This window comes from Nuphar pumila, chromosome 2 (assembly GCF_984573655.1).
Source record: "Nuphar pumila chromosome 2, dmNupPumi1.hap1.1, whole genome shotgun sequence".
Classification (NCBI taxonomy): Eukaryota; Viridiplantae; Streptophyta; class Magnoliopsida; order Nymphaeales; family Nymphaeaceae; genus Nuphar; species Nuphar pumila.
In genome coordinates this window covers 19,697,667-19,722,230 of record NC_143250.1, presented here as the reverse complement: position 1 = coordinate 19,722,230, position 24,564 = coordinate 19,697,667, and the positions used below count along the sequence as shown (strand labels likewise).

Here is a 24,564-nt window from a genome sequence, read left to right as displayed (position 1 = left end):
CAACTAAACTCGTGTCAAATGCATCTTACTTTATCTCAGTACCATTATGTTTGGTTACACATACATAAATCTAATTCTTTGTTTCTCTCAGGCTATGCTAATACTGATTAGGCAAGTTGCCTAGATGATAAGAAGTCTATAAGTGGATACTTGATATTCCTTGGGTCAAACCTGATTTCATAAAGCTCTTCTAAACAACACACCATGAGCTCTTGACACCTGTTTCAGAGTTGTCATGGTTGAAGAATTTGTTTAAGGAATTGTGTATTACTCAAACACATCCTATATATGATGTGACGACGTAGGGGTGACTTATTTTGCAGCAAGCCCGATCTTTCATACTCGAATAAAGCACATATAAATAAATTTCCATTTTGTAGGGGAGAAAGTCAAAAGTAAAGAAATTGAAGTTAGATTCATCAGTTAGAAGGGGAAACTAGCTGATATTCTAACAAAGCCAGCCATATGAGACAATCAGTTTCGTGCTCAATCCCTCTGAAGGAGAGATGAGCTTTCTGGGAAGTGCATGTTAAGTCCAGGGGCCCACATATACAAAGAAGTTATTGATGAGAGGAATCTTAGTGAAGGAAGGTCTGTAGCTTCCTTGTTGGCAAAGATATCAAACTCTTTTGAAGCCAAGGAATCTAAATGTATTAAGAAACCAGTTGAGATAACATCATATAATTGGAAACTGATTGAGCATAGGTATCCTGTTGTACCAGACTTAGAATATTATAAATAACACCTCTCTCTCTCTCTCTCTTACGATCATTGAAGAATATATATATATATATATATATATATATATATATATATATATATATATATATAAAGAGAGAGAGAGAGAGGAGGCTCCTTCTCGTTGATGTAGGCTCTATTGTCGCCGAACCACATCAATCCTTTAGTTCTATCCCTTTGCTATTTCGATTGTGTGTGCATTCATGGTAAAACTGATCCATTATCAGCCTCGTTAAGGAGAAGAGAAATAGTAAATCTCACTAGCTAAATTGACCAAACCAACTTACTGTCCATCACGTAAGACAAAGCGAGCAAAATGGAAAAACAAAAACCTTTGACTTTATGGTTACAGACAGCAAACAAGCTTGTACTTATCGTACTCAGATTATTTATGAGAGATACATTAAGGCATCACAAGTACTTCCCTGTTTTCACATAACAACCACTACTGCCTAATCTCAAGAATAACTACACCTGCTATCAAAATACATTTGTGCCCAATCTCAAGAAAAAGTACACCTTCTATCAAAGTATGTATACATTAAACCAAGACAGACAGACATTGAAGAAATCAAAAGATAGCAGTCTGGTTACACTAAGCACTCCAATCAAACATTCCTTTTTTTTCTTCAGTTCCTGCTAGCTCTTCATGATCCTGTTGACATGCAAATGCAATAAAATCAACAACCTGACTCATGGTTGGTCTTGCATCTCTTTCTTCTTGAACGCACTGCAAAGCCACTTTAACCAACTTCTCCATTCTTGGCTTGTCATACATCCCTGACAAATTTGGATCGGCTATTTCTTCAATCCATTGCTGCCTTCTTTCCACAATTTCCCTGACCCAAGGGATCAGTGGTCTATACCCCATTTCTCCATCTTCACCACCCTGCTGAAATCCAACTGAACTCCGGCCAGTCACCATCTCCAACACTAAAACGCCATAGCTGTATACATCAACCTTGGATGTGATGGGTAGGTTCAATATCCACTCAGGGGCCAAGTAACCCCTTGTTCCTCTCACCTTTGAAAAGCTGGAAACATTATTTCCGCCTCTGTCAAAAAGCTTGGACAAGCCAAAATCAGCAACTTTTGGTTGGAAGTCCTTGCTTAGAAGTATGTTCTGAGTCTTGACATCACAATGAAGAACCCATTCTAAACACTCCTCATGCAAATAGGCAAGACCCTTTGCTGTACCAAGTGCAATATTAAACCTATGTTCCCAACTTAGTTTAGCAGAATTGCCAAACAAGTTCTTCTCCAGGGACCCATTTTCCATGTACTCATAAACCAATAGCCTGTGTTCTTTTTCAGCACAGAATCCCCACATTGTAACTAAATTCATGTGATTGATTCTCCCAATGGTGCTCACCTCACTCCAGAACTGCACTTCTCCTTGGTTCACTCCCTCTAGCCTCTTCACAGCTACAACCCTCTTATCCTCCAACACTCCTTTATAAACCACCCCTGAACCTCCTCTTCCAATTTCATCACTGAAATTCTTTGTGGCTATCTTAAGCTCCTTGTAAGTGAACCTCCTAAAGCTGGTTGTCAAAGCTAGGTAACCTTTGTCAATGTTGTAAATATGGCCCGTCTCTTTTTGTAAATAGACCCATCCTAAAGTCACTAATATTATTTCCACTATGCCGATGGCAACAACAAATCCAATTGGAAATTTCAGGTAGTCCCCTTGTACACTGACAAATGTATAAACTCCCTGCTGAATTATGGATGAATGTACTTTTGAACAATTCAAATTGAATTGTTCAACAAGATAATCACTGAAGTTCCCCTTAGAAGGAAATTTAAGATACGTGTCACCAATAAAGTCGGCACTATATTGACCATTGAACAGTATGCTCTTTGGGAAACAAACTCCTTCTCCATCCAGCCTGTATCCAAAGCCATGGCAGTTGCAATCATTCATGCAAATGTTTTTGCAATCTTCAAATGATATGCCAGTTTTGTAAGCTAAATCATATCCATAGAAGTCCGTATGTGGAAGCTCAACAAATTGCACTTGTGTCGTATTAATGCAAGTAATATTGAAAAGTGGTTCACACCCTTGAGTCCAATCAGTTGGGTCTTTTATTTTAAATCCAGGAGGGCAAGTGCACTTAGGCTCGGGGTTATAAATGCAAATCCCATTCTGCCCACAAAGGCCATGAACGCTGCATCTGTCCAATACTGGCATCCATGAAACTTCCCACTGTTTTGTTCCATTATTAAGACTATATAGCCTCAGAAGTCCATCAAAATCCATTGTTAACCTTCTCTTGACTCTCATGCCAACATTTGATGCAGAAAATTGCAAATTATCACTCGAAATAAACCGACCCAGATCATCGAAAGATGCATACCTTGAGCTATTATACCTACAGAATAACATAGGGCAAAATTACATTATAGTTCAATCATAAACAAATATATTAGTGCACAAGGTTATACGGAATTGGTAACCAATTCTTCTGACAAGGTTTTCAATCACACAAACACGTACACAGGGGCGTAGCTAGGATTCATGTGAGGGGGGGGAGGGGGCACATACAGGGGTGTAGCAAAAAAAAAATAAAAAAAATTGGTGTGATAGTCTGGGGTTGCTGCTCCCGATTTTTTTTTTTTGAGATAAAATAAAAAATGGCTACAATTATTAATAAAAATCTATTTCATATGGACAAATCAAACTATTTGCTGCAGTCAGGGCTGGGCTACAAAAATGGATAAAAATATATTTCATATGGAATATCAGGGCTGGGCTTTAAAAAAAAAAAAAATTTAACTGGACCGGGAGGCAGGACTGGGCTACAGCCCAGTTCTGCCCCCCCCCCAGCTCCGCCTATGCACGTACACATGAGAGAGATACGGGATGGTATACCCTACCTAGTTTGAGTAAGAACCATCAGAGACCAAAATAAGTTTTTAAGTTTTATTGCATGTTTTATAAATCAAACCCTACAAATGTTGTGCCTATCTTTTATTTAGTGGAAAACATCCATCATATGAAGAACTTGATAGATTAACACAGGTTTCTAAAAGAATCTAAAAATCAATAGGACCCCTTTGTGTTAGATCCATTATATATATAGTAGTGTGTAATGTTGACCACTAAGTAGTTCGACGTTATGTCAGATGCTCACGATCAGCGGCACACATTTTTTTTTTATTTGTCCTGACTAAATGTCCAAAAGCAAAAAAAAAATACATGCAGATGCCCCTGGTGTGTCCAACAGCGTTTGGCGCTAGGGGTGTCTGGTGATACGCTGTTTCCTATATATACATAGACATAGATATATATATGTGTGTACCGACAGGGGCTCAGCTTGTTTGGTAGGAGCAGCTAGTGCACGTCTTCTTGTGTTAGGACGTTGCAAGTTCAAATCTCATGGTATCGTTGTATAACTGGTAGGGGTCTGCCGAATCCCAGCTTTCATTTCAAAAAAAAAAATATGTGTGTGGGATAACATTTGGTCATGGCTACTTGACCATGTGAATGAGCAGAAAATCATAGGTGCAAATTGTTTTGACCTAATCGGGCCTCATAGATGTGTTCAGCATGATTCAAATGCTGGAGATCAGACATTGATTGGTGTTTTTTATGACAAAAAATACAATGTTATTGGCCGAGAAAATATTGCACATTGTCACCAATTGATTTTAAAGCCCTAAAAATCATGCCTATTTGTCATAATAGGACCATCCATTTGCTGATATAGAGGTTTTGGGCCACGTTTTTCAACATACAACTTGGTTTTCCGAGGGCTTCAATGGCTCACAACTTAACAAATTTTTATTAAAAAAAATATATTTTTACATTGAAAATTGTGATTAAAAGTGTAATTTAAAAGTGATTGAAAGTGTAATCCCTAGAGAACAAACCATGTTGAGCACATCTATGACGTTCTGCTAAATGATGGAACATGCGATATTTATATATGTGAGATAATGCTTGCTACCCTTATGAGTTTCCAACGAGACTTGTATGTTGTATGCTTTGAGGGTTAAAACATAAATGCCAACAATGTACTGAATTTTCAACCCTCAAAACATATTTTTCACTAAGGGGTTTTGGAACCCACCAGGATAGCCAATATTTTAAGTGGTTTTGGATGCTGACTTTGATTTCTGTTGTGGAAGAAATGGTATGGAATCACTAGGGAAGCTGAGGTGTTTATCGAAGGGGGAGAAGTTCAAGGGTCATTCCTGTAATGGTCACATCACTTAGTGGTGTTATCATCTTTAGTGGCAGTCATGACCATCACTAAAAGTTGTCTTAATGACTTTGATGCATGCACATCAATCGCGTGGCCCGCGTAGGCAAGGAAGGGCATAGGCAGCTATGCCTCTCTCTTTCCCCCTCTCTTCTCCTGCAAATGGTTCACCCACCTGTCCACACCTTCAAAAGTCATATCTATAAATGTCTTTCGACCAATCTGAGTGTATGGATGTGAGTCATTACATTTGCTAACCCCCAGTTGAAACTCATACACGAAGGTTGTTTTGACCAAATCTTACTCATAAATATGTTCATGATTGACATTGGATCATAGTTTTTCCACCTAAAAGAATGTATTTTAGGTTTTGATTTAATACATTATTGGTCGTTAAATTTTCCACCCTCATAAAATCTGAGATATATGTCAAGGAAACATGTTCCAAAAGGTCAGTTTCTTCTGAAATTAATATGTAGATGATATAAAATAAAAAAGGAAACAATAAAAATATTATATATTTTCACTAAGGGTTCTTATCGTTGAGGGTATATTGTATCCTTCAAATTTTTTGGGGCTCGTGTTGGATGAAAGGGAGTTGGGCTTGGTTGGGAGATCCAGATTTGTAACTGAAGGGTACATTAATTTGAGTTCAACGGACTTGAGTGGATCAAACTTGCTTGTTTTAGCCTTGAGGTCTGTGGGTTATGTGTCATAGGGTCAACACCCTTGTTGACACAGTGTAGAAGAGGCCGTAGTTTTTTCGTGGTTGCAGGTATGAAGATACAGTAGGATTCGGTCAATCAACTAGCCGGGAAGGTGCAGTTTGGACTCAATAAGTGGTTCGGTTTGGAGTTTAGGTCTAGAACTTGTAGGACCTGGTCTAGAGGGTCTAGGTAGGTGTAGAGAAGTGTGAGGAGGTCTGAGATATGTGCTGATATACTGGAAAGGCTATTGACAGCCCAGAGTTACCAGATCTGTTTGATTGGGTAGGTCGGTCTAACAATGGGCTGTTGTTTCAGGTTTTTGGTTCCAAAAAATTGGTAAGAGCTAGGCTTAAGGCTAAGATCAGGGTTTATGATGCACTTAAAGGTCTGTAGCAGGTTAGGAAGATGTCTCACACCTTATAGAAGGCTGACACACTATGATATCCAAGAATTTGGATGAATATTTAAATTAAAATACAAAGGAAATTATAAGGCATATTTTATGATTTTTGAGTTTATGATTGTGTTAGTATCAAAATTTTGATGAAAATTGGATTTTATTTCATAAAAAATAGAGTTGAAATGCCTCTTACAAGTTTCAAGGCTTTAGGAGTTTACTTCTCTTAAGAAGAGTTGACCCCTACTCGCGAGCCACATGGAAAATGACCTGTGAGTCGACCCCTGCTAAGCAGGAGTCAACTCATCTTTGCCAACAGGGAACATTTGGGCCCGACAGTCGACCCTCACCAAGAAGAGTCGACGCTGGCTTTTAGGGCACGACTCACACAGGCTGGGATTGGATCCAAATGTTGGATCCAACCCTGACCAGATCTGGTTGAGCCATTTTGGATCATATCTAGATCTTATCCAAGATCCATACCCAAAAATCTCCCTCCCAAACCCCACATGGTTTTCCCTCCATTATTTTGCATGAAGTCCACCAAGTGTTGAATGACCCACAACACTTGTCCCCTTTCTCCATCCACGTGCAACCTTCCCTTCACCCATCTACCCTATAAATAGCACCCAAAACCCCTTCTAAAAACCCAATTCACACTCTCTTCCCTCTCACGTATGAGCTCACTCCCTCTCTCTCTACTTCTTAGTTGCTCTCTCCCCCACTTCTTCTCCTTCTTTCTTTTTCCACAGTGGTGGCTGCATCACCACCACATGAATCAACCACTAGCCACCACCATCACCATCAGCCACTCGGCCCCACCATCAGCACAAATTCCCTTGGTTGAACATCACCGAGCTCCACCTTGATTCTGCCACAAATCTGCAACCTCCTCCTTCTCGTCGAGTTCAACTACACATCACTCGTATTTGTTAAGGAAAATTCTCCCAAGTATATTTGAATTTTTTTTGTCTCTTATCATTACACTCTACAAGGTAGGTATTCTTACGCGAATTTACTTAGAATTATGTGACGTTGATACATATATCTTGCATATAGATTGTACATAGCTTGGGTAGAGCTGATTCGGTTTGAGAAATCCGAGAGAAAACACATTTTTGAAACGGATAAATGAGTTTACCAGGTGCAGGAGTCGACTCTTGCAAGCAAGGGTCGACCCCTGTAGCTTGTGAGGTTTTGGCCTGACTCTGAGGGTCAACCCTGTCTTTGAAGGGTTGACTCTCACTATCCCAAGGGTTGACCCTTCATTTAAAGGTCAATTCTCACTATCCCAAGGGTAGACTGACTCCTAGTGACTCAAGGGTCGACCATTTCTCTGAAGGGTTGACCCCTGCTGCTCTTTATGCTATATTTTAATCCTTGGCTAATAATGGTCAACCCTTACTTTTAAGAGCCGATCTCTGCTTATTAAATTATAGATTTTTTAGCCTGAACCTGTAAGGGTCGACCCTTACAATTGAAGGGTCGACCCCTACCAAACAACTTTAAAAAAAAATTTGACTCATGTTAAGTTCCATAACTTGAACCCAAAAATGGCCAACCCCTTAATTGAAGGGATGAGCCTCTGCCAACTGCTTTACCTACAGTTTTGCATCCTGACCCAAGAGTCAACCCTAGAATTGAAGGGTCAACCCTTTGCCCACTGTTATGCCTACAAAATTAAACCCCAACCCATGAATTGACCCTCGGTCCTGATGGGTCGACCCTTACGCATACAAGTTATAAAAGACCCTTGACTTTGAAGGGTCGACCCCTACTCAAAGAAGACCCAGGTAGGGTCAACTCATGCTTCTGAAGGGTTGACCCCTGCATGATAGACATATGACCCTTGTCAGTAGGTCAGCCCCTGCTTTCTTAGGATTGACTCTTACTCAGTCTAGGACTTAAATACATATGAATTAACTCCTCTAAAAAAAGAATAGACCTTTATACCTTGTGTATCAACTCTTGTGAAAAGAGTCAACTCTTCTAAGCAAAGAGTCAACTCTTCTAAAGAAAGAGTTGACTCTTGTAGGTTGAAAATGAACTCTTTAAAACAAACATTATGAGTCAACTCTGGAGTTGGATGAGTCCACTCCTAGTATTGAAAGGACAACTCTTTTGACCCTGAATGTGGGTATATGATGATATGACCCCGAGTAAAGGATATATTTACGTACTGGGATATGCAGAAAATGTTAATGGTGCCATCATTAGCGAGAAACTTGAATGGTTCAAGGCACTAGAGCAAACACTGAAGGTTATAAGATAGGTAACCCTCATAACCATTACGTCTTCAAGCACTATCTTAAAGATGATAGGCAATACAAACCATGAGTGACCTTCGATAGATTCACCTATCTTCTTGGTATTGTATGGGAGCAAGGTGTCCCAATGGGTGATAGTGCCCAACTATTGGAATTAGTTTAGGATACATCCTACTTCTTGTCTTGCTAGTGTCAAGTAAGAACTATCTCTCGGCCATGGGCTGCCCGCTTGGACTCCCATGCAGAAAGACCTTCAGGCAATTTAAAATATTATAACATAATAAACACCCAAAGTGTTTTGTTCTATTTCAATGTCATGTTCCTTGAGTACCCGAGGGAGCCTTCAAATCAAGAAAAACAAAGACTATACAAATCACACAACTTTGTATTGAAAACATGTCCAATTAGTCTAAATGAATCAATGCAATTAAACATGTATGAGCTTAGAGTAAGTTGTACACAAAACTCTAAGCTTCAAGAAAGTTGTCTTATAACTATGGTCATAGTGAACATTAGCGTATTGTACGACTTTCATTATGAACATTCTATAACTATTTTGTCATTGGATATCTGAATTTATGTGTTATATCATCTGTATGAGAATATATGTTTTGATATTTTATAGTTCGGTATAAACTTTGTGTATATATCTTCCAGGCCTTTACCAGTTTGACTCCTTTTTATGGGGTGTAGGTGAGCAGTGACAGCTGTACAACAGAGGTGGGGATGCAAAGTAGGGATGACAGACCAGTGCTTCTTGGTTCTATTTTGTATATTTTGATAAACATGTTACTGTTCATAAACTCAGGATTTACTAAGTTCGTTGTATTCATTTTTGGAATGATATACATGTTTTTATTAAATTGCATTATTTTTGTACTTTTAAATTACTCTAATTTGTTTGAAAAACTGAAGGGTTGGATTCCGAATATAATCCTTGTTGTTTGACCTGGATCCAGACCCTATGGGGGAGTTGGATCCAGGCGTACACAATTCACCTTTCTCTTGTAACCCACCTGAGGATTTGCTAAGTTAGGCCAACCAAACGAATTTTTGTTGCACTATAACATTGTTTTACATCACTAAAGAAAATTTTCATATTTTTTTTAAAAAATTTTAAGTTAGAAATCTTGGGGCGTTACACACATGATCTATATTAAATGAACATTAGTCGATTTACCGAAGAAGCATGACTGAACCCGTTAGGGTGACCAAGAGCTTGGGTTGTTTGGAAGGGGTGACTGACCAGCTTGTGAGGCCTGACCCTCGCATGAACCTGCAAGAGAAGAGAGAGAAGAGAAGAGGGAGAGATAGAGATTTTGAAATACCAAATTTCATTATCCTAATAAGGAGATCTAGGCCTTTATTTATAGTGTTTGTGTTGAGTTTGGTTCTATCTTTAATCCAAAAGTAAAATCTAATGCATTCAACCCATACACCTTCTAACTGCCAAAATAAGGTTCTAACTGACAGTTAAAATTAGACTAAGAAGGGGGTTAGTTTGACTGACTAGAGTCCCACCCGAACCAGATCCTAACTAGGCCTTGTCACCTTGGTCTTATTATAAAAAAGAGCAATTAAGAAAAAAGAATACTATATTTGTTGGCCAACTTTTTTACATGCTCTTCAACCCAGTACAATCCATGGTATCTTGGCAAGAGTTTATGATAGTCTTGGCCCAAGAGAGACTTTTGACCTCTAGGCCTTTGTTTCAGCCACACCCAATCACTTATATCAAATTCTCAATCGAAACGACCCTTGTCGTAGATCTGCTTCATGCGTTATTGGGCCTTCAGGATATTTTACCTCAATTCGATGAGAATCTCATCTCATGTTTTCAAATCACAGTCCACCTCAAGACATGCAGTACTCTCGTGCTCATATGTTACCACTTACCGAAGATGAATCCTATACAATACCTCGAACGGAGTCATCTTTATATAAGAGTAATGACAAATATTATAAGCATACCCTACCCATGGCAGAAAGTCATGCCACTTGTTCGGGTGGTCTCTTATGAAGCAACAGAAGTAGTATCTACCGCCTTGTTCACGATCTATGTCAGACCATATACTTAAGGGTGGTGGGTGGTGCTATAATTCAGTTTTTTCCCACTTAATTCATAGTAGGTGGACTAAAACTAGCTCAAGAAGATCGAATCTCAATCACTCACTATACTCTTAGACATCTCGTGGAGTTTCACCATGTGACTCATAAACTATTTGGCCATCAATTAGGTGAAATACTCTCGTAGCAATTTGATAAAATGGGCATACTTGGAAAACCTATCCACCACGGTCATAATGACATTCTTACACTCAGACAAGAGCAGGGCTTCCATGAAGTTCACATATATATATATATATATATCTTGCCATATCTGCTTAAGAATTGGCAAAGGTTGCAACAACCCAAGAGGATTTATTGCCTCGTACTTATTGGACTGACATATTACGCATTGTTGCACATACCCACAGATACATCCCTTCATGACCGACCAACAAAAGTGGACATTCAACTTCTGGTAGGTCTCGGACATGCCTCCATGGCCACCACTCGGGGTGTCATGCACCTCGTATAAAAGATCCTGGATCACTTTGCTCTCTAGCGGCAAGTAGCCACCTTTAACCATGTGATTAGAGTGACTTTTTTAGGTTCTTACCAACTCACACACCACCTTTTGGATTCTACTATGGCTTATTTGGGCATTACATGTCTTACTTCAAATATTACATTCAATTGTGGTAAGTTTGTGCAAAATTGGGCATCTTTAAATTGTTGTGCATCAATCGCTTTGTTCTCCAAGCCTTTCTTTTATTAGATCTTGAAGTTGTATCCCATGAGATTTGCAATCCACCTCTGCTGGTTGACAATAGGTATTTAAGGCTTTGATGATCGGTCTGCACTATAAACTTTCACATAAGAAGATAATGGCATCACCGCTGCAACATAAGAACCATTGCAAACATCTTTTTATTGTAGGTAGACAAGGCATGATTCTAGTCAGGCAAAGCCTTGCTCATAAATGCAATGAGGTGTCACTCTTGAGAGTGGGCAACACCTACCCCACTACTACACATATTTGTCTCCATTATAAATACCTTAAAAAATCTGGCAAGACAAGAACAAGAGCTTGACACCGCTTCTTTTAACCTCTTGAATGTATTAGTAGTTTTGTTGATCAAAATGAAATTATCCTTTAAGAGAGAGGTAAGGGGCTGAGCAATATGACCATAGTCTTTCACAAATCTCCAGCAATACCCAATCAAATACAAGAATCTCTTGAGTGCCCTCATAGTATGTAGCTTGGACTATATTCACATAGCATTGATTTTTTCGAGATCGGCTCAGACTCCTTAACCGATAACAATATGGCCGAGATAGCTCACTTGTGCTTGTCCAAAGAGGTACTTAGACATCTTAGCACTCAAGTGGTGCTCCCACAAGGTATTCAACACAACTTGCACATGCTGCAAATGTGCATTCCAAGAATGACTATACACCCATATATTATAAAAAACAAGCACAAACTTTTAGAGTATAGTTTTAAAAACGTCATTCATTATGGCTTGGAAGGTTGTAAGTACATTTGTCAACTCGAACGGCATGATCAGGAACTCATAAAGACTCTCATGAGTCCTCAATGCCGTCTTGTGCACGTTATCATGAGGCATGCACACTTGATGATATCCCGAATGAAGATCAAGTTTTGAAAAGAATATAGTTCCATGCAATTCATCAAGTAGTTCATCGATGACCGAAATCGAGAACTTTTCTTTCACTATTATATCATTCGAGGGCTAATAATCTACACAAAACCTCCACATTTTGTCCTTCTTCTTTACCAAGAACACTGGTGAAGAGAAATAACTCACACTCGGCCAGATGATCTCTTTGGCTCAATATCTCTTCCATGAGTTTTTTTATTTCGTCTTTTTGAGAGTGAGCACACTATTAGGTTCTCACATTCACGGTTCTCATGCCCTCCTTCAAGGGTATTCTATAGTCTTTGAACTGTCTAGGTGGCAGCCCATGTGGCTTATCAAATATATTAAAAAATTATTTCAACAAATTAGTCATACCAGAAGGAACACCTTTGGGACCAGGGCATTTTTCGGTTCTACTACTTGGGCGATGAGCATACAAGCACATTGAGTGCCACGTAGTATCTTTATAGTCTCTTTTTGTTGTACTTCCTCTACTTTTTGAGGAATAATAACAACAAATTTAATCTCCCCTCTCCATCCAAAAAACATCTCCATAGAGAAGAAGTTTCAAGCTACTTTTCCTAAAGTACGTAGCCAATGCATTTCAAAGACCACGTCCATATCATGGATATGTAGGACATATAGATCCACCACAAACATATCTCTTTGGAATTATAAACACATATCAAGACAAACCTTCAAATACTTGAGGTTAGTCTTGTCCCTGACCATCACATCAAAAGAGGGGTGCTATTTGAATTTGCATATGATTTCTCAAACTACTCTCATGAATAAAGTTATAGGTATTCCCAGTGTCGATGAAAATATTTATTTCATGAGTACTTAGGCGATTGTGTATCTGTATGGAATTTTGCATGGAGACATCCGAGAGTGAATGGTAGGAGATGTCATGGCAATGCTCCTCCTTACTTTCTTTCTTGTCTGTTAGTTCATCATTCAGTGGCTCATCTTCTTCTGATTTAGTTTCTACTACTTGAAAAATATGATAGTCTTTGCATGTATGGCACTTGAACAATTTCTCATTGTAGTTAAAGCATAAGCCCTTTTTAATCTACTCCTCACATTGTGCATGCATGATTAGCTTCTCCTTAGGGGATGTCGACGCACCCTTAAATATACCAGGCTTGGATTGACCACCTAAGGATTAGATGCAGGAATTGGTTGGTTAGTTTGGCCTTCACATCGCTTGGAGTCTCATTTTCTTCTCGTCATAAAGCTTGGGCACCTTGTAGGCCTCTTTAGGACTCCTCATGGTTGCAGCAAGAACCTCAATATGAAGGTCCTTACGCAGCCCGCCGACATATAACCCAAGCAAGGTCTTTTCATTCACTTGGGGTAGGTGCATGCAAAGATTTTCAAACTCTACTTGGTACTAGTTCAAACTGCCCCATTTTTTAAGATTCTTATGGTGATTAACAAGCATAGTAGGCCCAAATCTTTCCATGATCCACTCTACGAAATCAACCCATGAGGGTTTCCCATGCATGATGTCCAACAACTCATCGAACGATGCCACCCTTAAGGTAGGAGACCACTTCGGTAACCCGTGCCTCATGTTACACGTTATGGTTGGTGAATAAGTGTTTGAGTTTGAATAACCACTCATGCACATTCTTACTAAAAAAAGAGGGATATCAAAACAAGGCTTTTTACCCATACCTCAGGCATATTTATGTGGCATCTCTTTGAGAATTGAGTCATTTTGGTCCTTCATGCGGTTACTGGTGATTTGGCAGTGTATCATTGTGTTTTAAGAGCGTCCATGTGATCAACTAAGGCCGCTAGAGTCCTCTCAATACACTCCTATCAAATCACTTTGGTTCATGCTCTCTTCCTATTGGCAAAAAAAGTTTTGATTGTGTTTGCTCATCGATTGATCAATCTTGTTCGACATACTGACGAACTTCTTTGTTTTTGTCGACATGGGAGGAATGAGATCCCTTCATCTGATTATATTTGTTATGATACAAAGCAATTGTACCCTTCAAATTTTTGGGGTGCATATTGGATGAATCAAAGTTGGGCCTTGTTGAGAGATCCAAATTTGTAACTGATGGGTATGTCAATTTGAGTCCAACAAAATTGAGTAGATCAAACTTTTTAGAATTAGGCCTTAGGGCCTATGGGTTACATGTCTTAGCGTCAATACCCTTATTGATACAATAAGGAAGAGGTTGTAGGTTTCTCGTGATTGCAAACAAAGAGATATAGCAAGATTCTGTCTATCAGCAGGTAGACGCAGTTTGGGCTCAGTAAGTGGTTAGGATTGAAGTCTAGGTCCATAACTTGTAGGACCTGGTTTAGAGGGTATAAGTAGATCTAGGAAAGTGTGAGGAGGTTTGGGATACATGATGGTCTGCTGGAAAGGCTAATGATAGCCAAGAGCTATCGAATCTATCCAATCAAATAGGCCACTCTAATGGTGAAATGTAGTTTCATGTTTTCAATTTTGGAAAATAGGTAGGGGCTAGGCTAATGTTGGGATCAGGGTTTAGGATGCACTAATAGGTCTATAGTAAGTTGAAAAGTGTCTCATACCATCTGAAAGGTTGATGCACGATCCACATCAAAGCTAATTTAGCAAGAAAAAAAGATTGCAACTGCTGAGAGCGTCCAAAGAGCTTGGGCTCTTTGGAAGGGGTGACCGACCAACCTATGAGACCTAGTCCTCATGTGAACCAACAAGAGAAGAGAGGAGGGGGGGGGGGCACTAATAGAGAGAGAAAAAGGTATTCTGAAATACCAAATTGCATAATCCTAAAAAGGTGACCTTAGACCTTTATTTATAGTGTTTAGTATAGGTTTGGGTTTAACTCCAATCCAAAAGTAAAATATAATACATTTAATGTATACACCTTCTAATTATCAAAATGAGGTCCCAACTATTAATTAAAACTAGACTAGAAAGATGGTCAATTAGACTAGAGTTCCTCTCTAACTAAATCTTAACAAGGGCTTGTCACCTTGGACTTATTACCAAGAAGCGTAATTGAAAAAAAAAATACTACATCTGCTATACCCTCACATGATTTAGGAAAATAGGGAAGACAGAGAAACATCTTTTTGGAAAGGGGGACACCCTCTGCTTTCCTTTTTTTTTTTTTTTCTTAAGTTGGCCCCTATGGGCTCCACAAGCCTATCTTTCCTTCATTTTAATGGATGTGTGCCTTTTGACTTTTCTTCATGAAGAGAAGCTACGTTACCTTCTTGGACCTTGCTTTGATTAGAGAAGCCTTTTGACTGGATGAGGTAGCTTTTGTATCATAAAACAATGAATCTCACTGCTTCTCTAGATTTTGGACCATAAGAGGGTATCAAATATTACCCATGGATGTGATCTCCATGGTTAAAACCCTACAAAGAGACTCTTGAAAATAGAGCCCATGCCTTTATATTATTTAAATGGCAACGCTAATGAGAGAGAGAGAGAGAGAGAGAGAGAGAGAGAGAGAGAGAGAGAGAGAGAGAGATGTCTCCTGGCTATGGCTATGGAGCAACTTAGCTTTTCAATATTTTAACGTGAGTTCTAGCAATCAGACTTTTACGGATATTGTTTTGTTTACGTAAAAAAAACTTGCTCTGGGTAGATATTTAGATTTCATATAAACTGTTAATTTTTAAGTTCCATTAAAAACATGCCTAAACATGAACATAAAAATTCTCTTGTATCTAATACTTGTTCTCCACTAAGTAAACCACGAATGACAGCCAACTTAATTGAAAACTAGAACTGCGAATGCTAAGCAATAAAAAACTGGGGTGCGTACCTGGTCCTTCCTTCTGCAAAGATGCTGCTGCCAGGGTTGGGCCAGTATAAGCTGGACAACAGGGGTCCATTATAGAGGAAAGCCAGCACGTTGTCGTCGTCGAAGTAGAAGCTGTAGTAGCCCGACGCATAGCTGCCGTCTGCCAGGCGGGAAACCAACCTCGTGGATCTTGTCATCGGCTGGAATGGAAGCAGGGTGTCCGTGGGGAATTCGAAACTCTCCCACACCTTATTCCCTTTGCCGTCCATCAGCACCAGGTTCCCCGTCTCCAGCAGCTTTGTGCTCACCGGGTTCAAGGCGCTGGCGTTGGTGGTCCAGACGGCGGTGCCGTCGGCGTCCAGCAGAGCGAGGTCTCCGCTCCTCCTGAAGGAGAGGCGGGACTCCCTGCCGTTCACCGGCCGGTCCCTGTTCGCCATCCACACCACCGCCCGGTCGGTCGACCCCGCGAACCAGACGGCGAACCCGAAGGCGTTCTCGCCCACCTGGTAGAACCCAGCCGCGAACGTCCCGCTCTCCGAGACGATAAAGTCGTCGGAAGACCTCTCTACTAAGAGGGATTCGCCCCGGTTCAGCACTTGCAACGACCGAGACGAAACGAGGGCGAACCAGATTGCCAAGAGGAGCGCACATGCCAGCCACCCAGTCCTCCCCATGAGGACGAGGACTCGAGACTCTCTGAGAGGACGACCGACGATGGCACTGATTATGATGCGCTCTTCCCCTTTTATTCAGCTTGGCTGAGTGCGGGAGCCACAAATGGCAAAGGATCGTGAGACCCACCGCTTGACTTGACGCCGTGCTTGGCAAGGTAGGAGTGGGGTCGTTATTAATGCTTGATCCCAACGTAAACGGTCCTGAACTGTTCCGAAGATGTGACGGCCACGTGCTTGACAAGTTTCAGTAAAATAATGCCATTATAATGACTAATAGATCATTGACTATATATACAGAGAGAGAGTGAGAGTAGGGGCTAGCTGCCTACACCGAGCTGTGCCTACCAAGCTTCTAAAAGGCTTTCATTAAATCCGACTGTAGGTACCTACTCTGATCTATTCCTACCGCAAGCAAACAGAGCTTTTGATGGATTTTTTTCTTCTTTTTGTCAAATTTAACTATACAGATATGTTCTACATGCTTGACTTTATAGGAATGAACTCTTGAATGGTCCAATTCTAACACATGGGTAGATTTTTATAAGATTTGAAAATCAATGGTCTAAAATTTTCATAAATATTCAAACTAAAACATATTTTTCATCAAAAAATAAGATCCAGCGCAAGGTCAGATTTGTGAAAAAACCATGAAAACCCATAATAACTTGTGCCAAGATCCTAATTTTGTAGGCACCTACTCCCCTTTATATATATATATATATATAGATTGACTGGTAGCTTTTTGATGGTAGCTTCTTGATCCATAAGTGTTTAATGAAAACACACCTACAATGAGTGTCCATCGCGCATGCAATGGATGCGCAAGATTTTTTTCTGCACAAAAGCAAGGGCTTTAGAGGTGCTTCAAAATGTCACTAAAAAGCTTTGTTAATTAGTTAGTTAATTTTCTTTGTTAGTTAGTTCTTGTCAGTTTTCATTATTTATTAATATTAGATTAATTAATTAATTAGTTATTCATATTAGTTTAACCCCTTTCTTGATTTTCAATTACATATTTTTTTGATCTCTTAGTTAGGTTGATATTAGTTTGTTGCAAATTAGTTTCTTGATTGTTAGTTAGTTTTGCTAGTTTGTCATTTAGTGCTTTAGTTTGTTACATGTTAGTTCATATTTGTTACATGTAGTTAGTTTGTTATTAGTAGTTAGATTCTTATTTTTGTGATTTTTTTTTTAATTAACATTGAATTTTTGTCTAGTTCATCTGTGCTTTGTTTGTGTTTTATGATTCTGCTTTGCAGGAAAGTAGCTGGACGTGTGAGAAGCCCTCAAAAGTACCCCCATAGAGCCCTCTGAGGTCCTCAAAAGGGCCCCTCAGAAGAAAGAAAACCAACAAAAGCTTAGAAGAAGAAAGGAGGGACTAGACGCTCAAGCACTGAAGACCTTGTTTTTCTTTTCTTTTAGATTAGGATTCATTTATTTTATTAATTTGAACTTGTAAAAGACCTGTAACTAATTATTATTCGTTTAAGCCCTTCGCAGAGGTCCGTACTCTCAGTTGATTAGTTAATTAATTATTTTTATTTTTCAAGGTAGTAAAGAGTATATTTGTGTGGAATACAAAGTTTTCTTCTGTTCCCTAAGTTCGACCCGGATCTCACCCTAGTGTGAGCCGGTTTTTATTATTTGGTGTCTGACTTACATAAATTATTTTAATCAAAAATATCTTTTTAAAAATCTATTTCATAAAACTTACACCACCTCACATGATTTGGGAAAATAGGAAAGAGGGAGAAACATCTTTTTGAAAAGGGGGGCACCCTCCACTTTTCTTTCTTTTTTTTTCTTAAGTTGGCCTCTATAGGCTCATCTTAATCGGGATATGTGCCTTTGACTTTTCTTTGTGAAGAGAAGCTACATTACCTTCTTGGACCTTGCTTTGACTTGAGAAGCCCTTTGATTGTATGAGGTAGTGTTTGTATCATGAAACAATGGATATCACCGCTTCTCTAGATTTTGGACCGTAAGAGGGTATCAAATATTACCCTTGGATGTTCTCTATGGTTAAAACCCCACAAAGATACTCTTGAAGATAGACTTGTTTATTTTTTAAATGGCAACGCTAATGAGAGAGAGAGAGAGAGAGAGAGAGAGAGAGAGAGAGAGAGAGAGAGAGAGAGAGAGAGAGAGAGAGAGAGAGAGAGAGAGATGTCTCCTGTCTATGGCTATGGATGGACTACTTAGCAACTTAGCTTTTCAATATTTGAATGTGAGTTCTACCAATCAAACCTTTACAGATATTATTTTGTTTACTTAAAAAAAACTTGCTCTGGGTGGATATTTAGATTTCATATAAACTGTTAATTTTTGAGTTCCATTAAAAGCATGCCTAAACATGAACATAAAAATTCTCTTGTATCTAATACTTGTTCTCCACTAAGTAAACCACGAATGACAGTTCTACCATCCAACTTCATTGAAAACTAAAACTGTGAATGCGAAGCAATAAAAACTGGGGTGCATACCTGGTCCTTCCTTCGGCAAAGATGATGCTGCCAGGGTTGGGCCAGTATAAGCTGGACAACAGGGGTTCATTATAGAGGAAAGTCAGCACGTTTTCATCATCGAAGTAGAAGTTGTACTAGCTGGACACATAGCTGCCGTCTGCCAGTCGGGAAACTAACCTCGTGGATCTTGTCATCGACTGGAATGGAAGCAGGGTGTTGTATCATTACAAAATTTTACTTTTGCACTTCAACTGACCTTTTGAAAAAGTTTTAGAAAACTCACCTCCATTTAAAAAAAAAACAAAAAACTTGAGAGAGGGGACCCGCCTGTCGATATGAGGTTCAACTATTCTTGGCGCCTTAACTAGGGGTAATCAAACCAAGGATTGAACGATATGCCTTATTTATTCAAATGCTTTAGAGATTATTTTAAATCCTAGAATGCAGAAAGAATCAAATACACATATGATATTATTTTGAAAAGTTTTATTGAAAACATGATGCATGCCTAAGTTTTTAAAAAATACTTTGAAGAAATCTTTTGAGACATTTTGAAATTGAATCTCTGAAAGGATCAAATGATTGGGCATGTGGCTTTGTGGACCCCTACATGATGCAACCTAAGTCTAAATGATGCATGGATGCAATTTATGAAAATACTTTTTGAAAGATTTGAGAAGATTTATTTATAAATCCCCTTGTTTTATAAAATTCTTTTGATAAAAAGGGTTTTTTGTGCCTTAGGGAATTCACGTGGGATAAATTTGCCATATATCCATGACTATGACCATGAATATATTTTAAATATATCTCATTAGATTCTAAAAGGAAGGGTTTTAGAAAATATCTTGAAAATCTTTGTAAATATGCAATGATCTTGGAAAATATAACCTAAGTGTTTAGGCTTTTGTAACTTAAAAGAGATTAATAAAACTTGAATTTCATTTGTATTCTGACTATGGCCACAAATACGAATTCAACTAAGTTTATTAATTTCTTAAAAGAAGGTGCAAGTGCCATTCATGTTTCACCATTGTAGAATTTGAAATATGCATATGCATGATAAGCAATAGCAATTAATAATAGAAAAACAAACTATATGCTTATGCAATTCTATCTATGCATTAGAGTAAATTTTCACTATTTTGGTATTTGATTACAATTTATATTAAGGAATTGAATAATAAAATAAAGAAAGAAAAGGAAAAATAAACTGTGAACTTTTCTGCAAAATCAGCACACATGTTAGTAGAAATATGTAGGCTTTTATGGATTTATCCAAAAATATCTGGAAATTGAGGGATATTATCTGAAATAAGCCTTTTTCCCATGTATTAATAAAATAAAATCCTTAAATAATCTAAACGATAATGTATGATTTAATAAACTATAAAACTAAACATATTTCAAAAAATAAATTTCGGAATTGAAGGAAAAAGGATCAAAATACCCCTAGAAATTTAGATTAATTGCGAAAACATTATTAAAAATTAGGGTTTTAGAAACAGTTTTTGAAGTATGCTTAATACGAAAGATAAACTGATGCAAACTAACACCAAATTAGGTGGAGAACACCCTGACATAATAAAAAACATGATCAAAATTTAAAATCATGAAAACAATTTTTACAATTAAAAATATAAATAGGAAAATGTCAAAACTGCCCTTATTTTTGCAGAACTGGATTATATAGAAAACCAGCTTTTGAAAAACAACAAAATAAAATATCAAACAACATCCTAAAATCCTAAAAATTGGTGTGAATACTCCTAACAACTCTAAAGACAACATGCAATAAGAAAATAAATTTAATAAATGCTCAAAAAAAAGATATTAAATTAAAAAGTGAAAGCGGGTTGTTGAATGAGACATTTTGTACCTGTCATGGTTTTGGGTCAAAATAAAATAGTGGAAAAGCATAAAGAATCATAAAATTTAACAGGGATAAACTAGACACAATAATGAAGAAATTTCTTTTTATGGATCTGAAAAATCATCTTCGGTTAAGGAGATATAACTTTGACAAGATGACCCCGATTATGGACAATAACCTGACAATACAGAAAGATATGTTTTGGTTTTGGGCTAAAATAAAATAGCAAACTGATATAAAAAATTACCAAACTCACCAAAAATAAACTAGACATGCAGATGAATAAGTCACTTTTTACGGATCTGAAAAATCATCTCTGGTTAGAGAGATATGACTCTGGCAAGATGACTCAGGATGCGAATAACTGTCAGACGGTGCAGGAAACAGGTTTCGACTTTTATTTTTAAAAATAAGTCAAAAGATGTAGAAAAATCATGAAACTTGATCAGAATCACGTAAACATATGGATGAATATCTCATAAAAAATTTAGCTTGAAAGGATAAAAATAAGAACATAAAATAATGATGCTAACGTGAAGTCCAGAATCAAGATTTAGAGCATAGGCTGTTAAACAAGATTAAACCTAATCTAAACATACATGAAAAGAAAATAAAAGATGACCGATTCTTGATTCTATATGGATGTAAAGATGCAGACCTATATTTATACTGCATATAAATAAAATAAAAGAAACAAAAACTAATGCATGAGAGTTATCTTGTTGTAGCTGATTGAAAGGAGGGACTTGGTTTATGAGAATCTGAGTTCTAGCCTTCTCATGGCTGTAAAAAAAAAAAGAAATACAACAACTAAATACTAATGGAATAAAATAAAAATAAAGAGAAAGTGAAAGGGATTACATGATTTGGATGGCCTTCCCTTGCTGCAATGAAGAAAAAAGAAGAAGGGCTAGAGGGCAACTATGAAAGAGAAGGAAAGAAAGAAAGGAAATCAAGAAGAGGAAGAGAGAGAGCAAGAGGAGAGAAGCTGTATTGCTTCATGCTAGATGTCCCCCCCTTCAGTCCCTATTTATAATAAAAATTGGAAGAAGATAGGGACTCTAGTATCCCACATTTGTTGAAATTGGTTGGCAAATAATTAGCAAAATTAAAAATCTTGGAGACTAGAGGGGTCAACCTCTATATTTGGATTATTTTTGACTTTTTCTATTTCAATCTAAGTAAAACACTAAAAAGCAAAGAAGTAACATTGATTTAGGGGACTCTAAATGTGGCACCAATTGATCGTAGGGTCCACATTTAATTTTAAAACAACTAAAATAAGATAAATAAAGGTTAAAAACTACAGGGTTAAAATTAAAAGATAAAAGGCAAGAACAAAATCCTAAATCAACTAGTTGTTTGAAATAACAAGAACACAAAGTGAAAAGAGGAATCCATGCGTGACGCCACCTAGGTGGGTCTTTTGGATTTGGATTGGATCTAATATCCATTTTGAAATTTGAGCTCAACAAAAATCTAAATCAAATCAGATCCGGATATAGATCAGGTACACATTGTTTTTGAAAAAGGGATTTCAAAATATCAATTGTAAAACACCATGTTTGGACTAAAATGTAAAGATCAAATTTCGAACACAGGTTTGAAATTGAATGAAAAGAGAGTTTTGAATTTGGATCTGGATCCGAAGTTTTAAATGATAAATGGATTGGATCTCAGACAATGAGTCTGATCTATACTTGCAAATGGTGGATGGATCCTGGATCAAGGATGAGTTTTTAAAAATGGATCTTGGATCAAGATAATATGGTGGAAATGGATCTTGGATATTAAATAAGAATTAAAGAATGGATCCTGAATAATAAATGATTGATAAGTGGTCCCTGGATATCTGATGAAATAATCCAGGTTCAGAAAGCAAATTGAACTATGGATATAGATAACAAAGCAGATTGGATAAAAAGATCTAGGTCCAGAATAGAGAATGGATATTAGACATCAGATACAATATTGGATCCGATCAGTTATCCAACGTCCAAATTGAAACATGAGTTGGATCTCGGATATAGATATAGTATTAGATAAAAGAATTGATCCGAGTCTAGATTGAAATTATCCTGGCTTAGAAATTGACTGAACTGCCCCTCTAAATAGAAATGATTTTGCCCTGTTGGGTGAAGAGTGACACTTAGAAAGTAAGGTTTGAACTGACTTGAACTGGGTAGAACTGGGTTTTAAGGTTTCTGAACTCATGTGAACTAAAAAAATACTATTTTAAGTGGATTCCTAGACCAGATGATTGAAAATAGACACAATTTTATGTGAAATGATGTGAAATTCACTATAGAATGAAATAAGTGACAAGAATGTACTAGGTATGAACTAAAATCATGGTCAACTGAACTAAGGTGAACTGATCCGGAGCTTAAACAAACTAAATCCTAGCTACGTTAACTAAGGGTTGGTTCAATTCTAGCTTAATCGAGCTAAAAATAAACTCCAATAATGTGGAAAAACAAGTTTGAACTAAAGCTGGATCACTTGAACTCCTGATGAGATCAAGTTAAATACAGGGCAATAGGATTGACTGAAATTGACTAACTCTGAGACAATTGGATTGATTTCGAGCTAGAAATGAGCTCATTTCACATGAAATGAACAAAAATTATCTGAAACGAACAAGGTTTACTCATCGTGAGCTTGGGGGAGCTAGAAATGATTGATATTCTAACTCTTCTAAGTTTAAAATGAGGTTGGCTGGGCCTAACTGACAAGGATCTAGGGTTACCTAGGGGTAAAATGATATTTTTTTTGATAAAATCGGGTGAAATAACACCTAAATCAGAATAGACATAGGGGTTAGACTCCTACACTGTGCTAAAGGATTGGCATATGTGACAGGGGTGGTTCAGAAATGAACCTGAAAAATTTGGGGTGTTTACAGGTGTCCATGGGGAAGTTGAAACTCTCCCACACCTTATTCCCTTTGCCATATATCAGCACCAGGTTTCCATCTCCAGCAGCTTTGCGCTCATCGGGTTCAAGGCACGGGCATTGGTGGTCCAGACAGCGGTGCTGTCGGCATTTAGCAGGGCAAGGTCGCCTCTCCTCCAGAAGATAAGGCGGGACTCCCTACAGTTCACCACTCGGTCCCTATTCGCCATCCATACCACCGCTCGGTCGGTCGACCCCGCGAACCAGACAGCGAACCCGAAGGCGTTCTCGCTCACCTGGTAGAACCCAACCGTGAACGTCCCGCTCTCCAAGATGATGAAGTTGTCTTAAGACCTCTCTACAAAGAGGGATTCACCCCGGTTCAGCACTTGCAACGACCGAGACGAAACGAGGGCGAATCAGATTGCCAAGAGGAGCGCACATGCTAGCCACCCAGTTCTCCCCATGAGGACGAGGACTCGAGAGTCTCCGAGAGGATGACCGATAATGGCACTGACTATGATGCGCTCTTCCCCTTTAATGCAGCTTGGCTGAGTGCGGGAGCCACCCATGACTAAGGGCCGTGAGACCCACCGCTTGACTTGAGACCGTTATAAACACCCCAAAATTTTCTCATCTATTTTCAAACACACCCCTCATACAACGCCAACCTTAATAGGTCAGTATAGGAGTCAAACCCCAAGTTTGTGTTAGAAAATTACCACTTTACCCTCTTTATTAAGAAAATTACCATTTTACCCTTAGGTCATCCCAGACCCCTGGTCAGTCAGAGTCAACCAAGCTCATTTGTAAGCTCAAAACGGTTAGAATGTCAATCATCTCAAGCTCACCTGAGCTCACAGTGA

At 38.3% G+C, this 24,564-nt stretch overlaps 1 protein-coding gene across 1 annotated transcript; it reads right to left on the bottom strand.

Annotated features, from left to right (window-relative positions):
- Window positions 1-1,058: 1,058 nt before the first annotated feature.
- Window positions 1,059-16,504, bottom strand: LOC149844957 (putative receptor protein kinase ZmPK1). Its single transcript, XM_089995399.1, has 2 exons — window positions 15,813-16,504; window positions 1,059-3,113 (listed from the first exon to the last, which is right to left on the bottom strand). Exons 1-2 carry the CDS (start codon window positions 16,463-16,465, stop codon window positions 1,334-1,336), a joined length of 2,433 nt encoding a protein of 810 aa, XP_089851525.1. The 5' UTR covers window positions 16,466-16,504; the 3' UTR covers window positions 1,059-1,333.
- Between the last annotated feature and the right edge of the window lie 8,060 nt (window positions 16,505-24,564).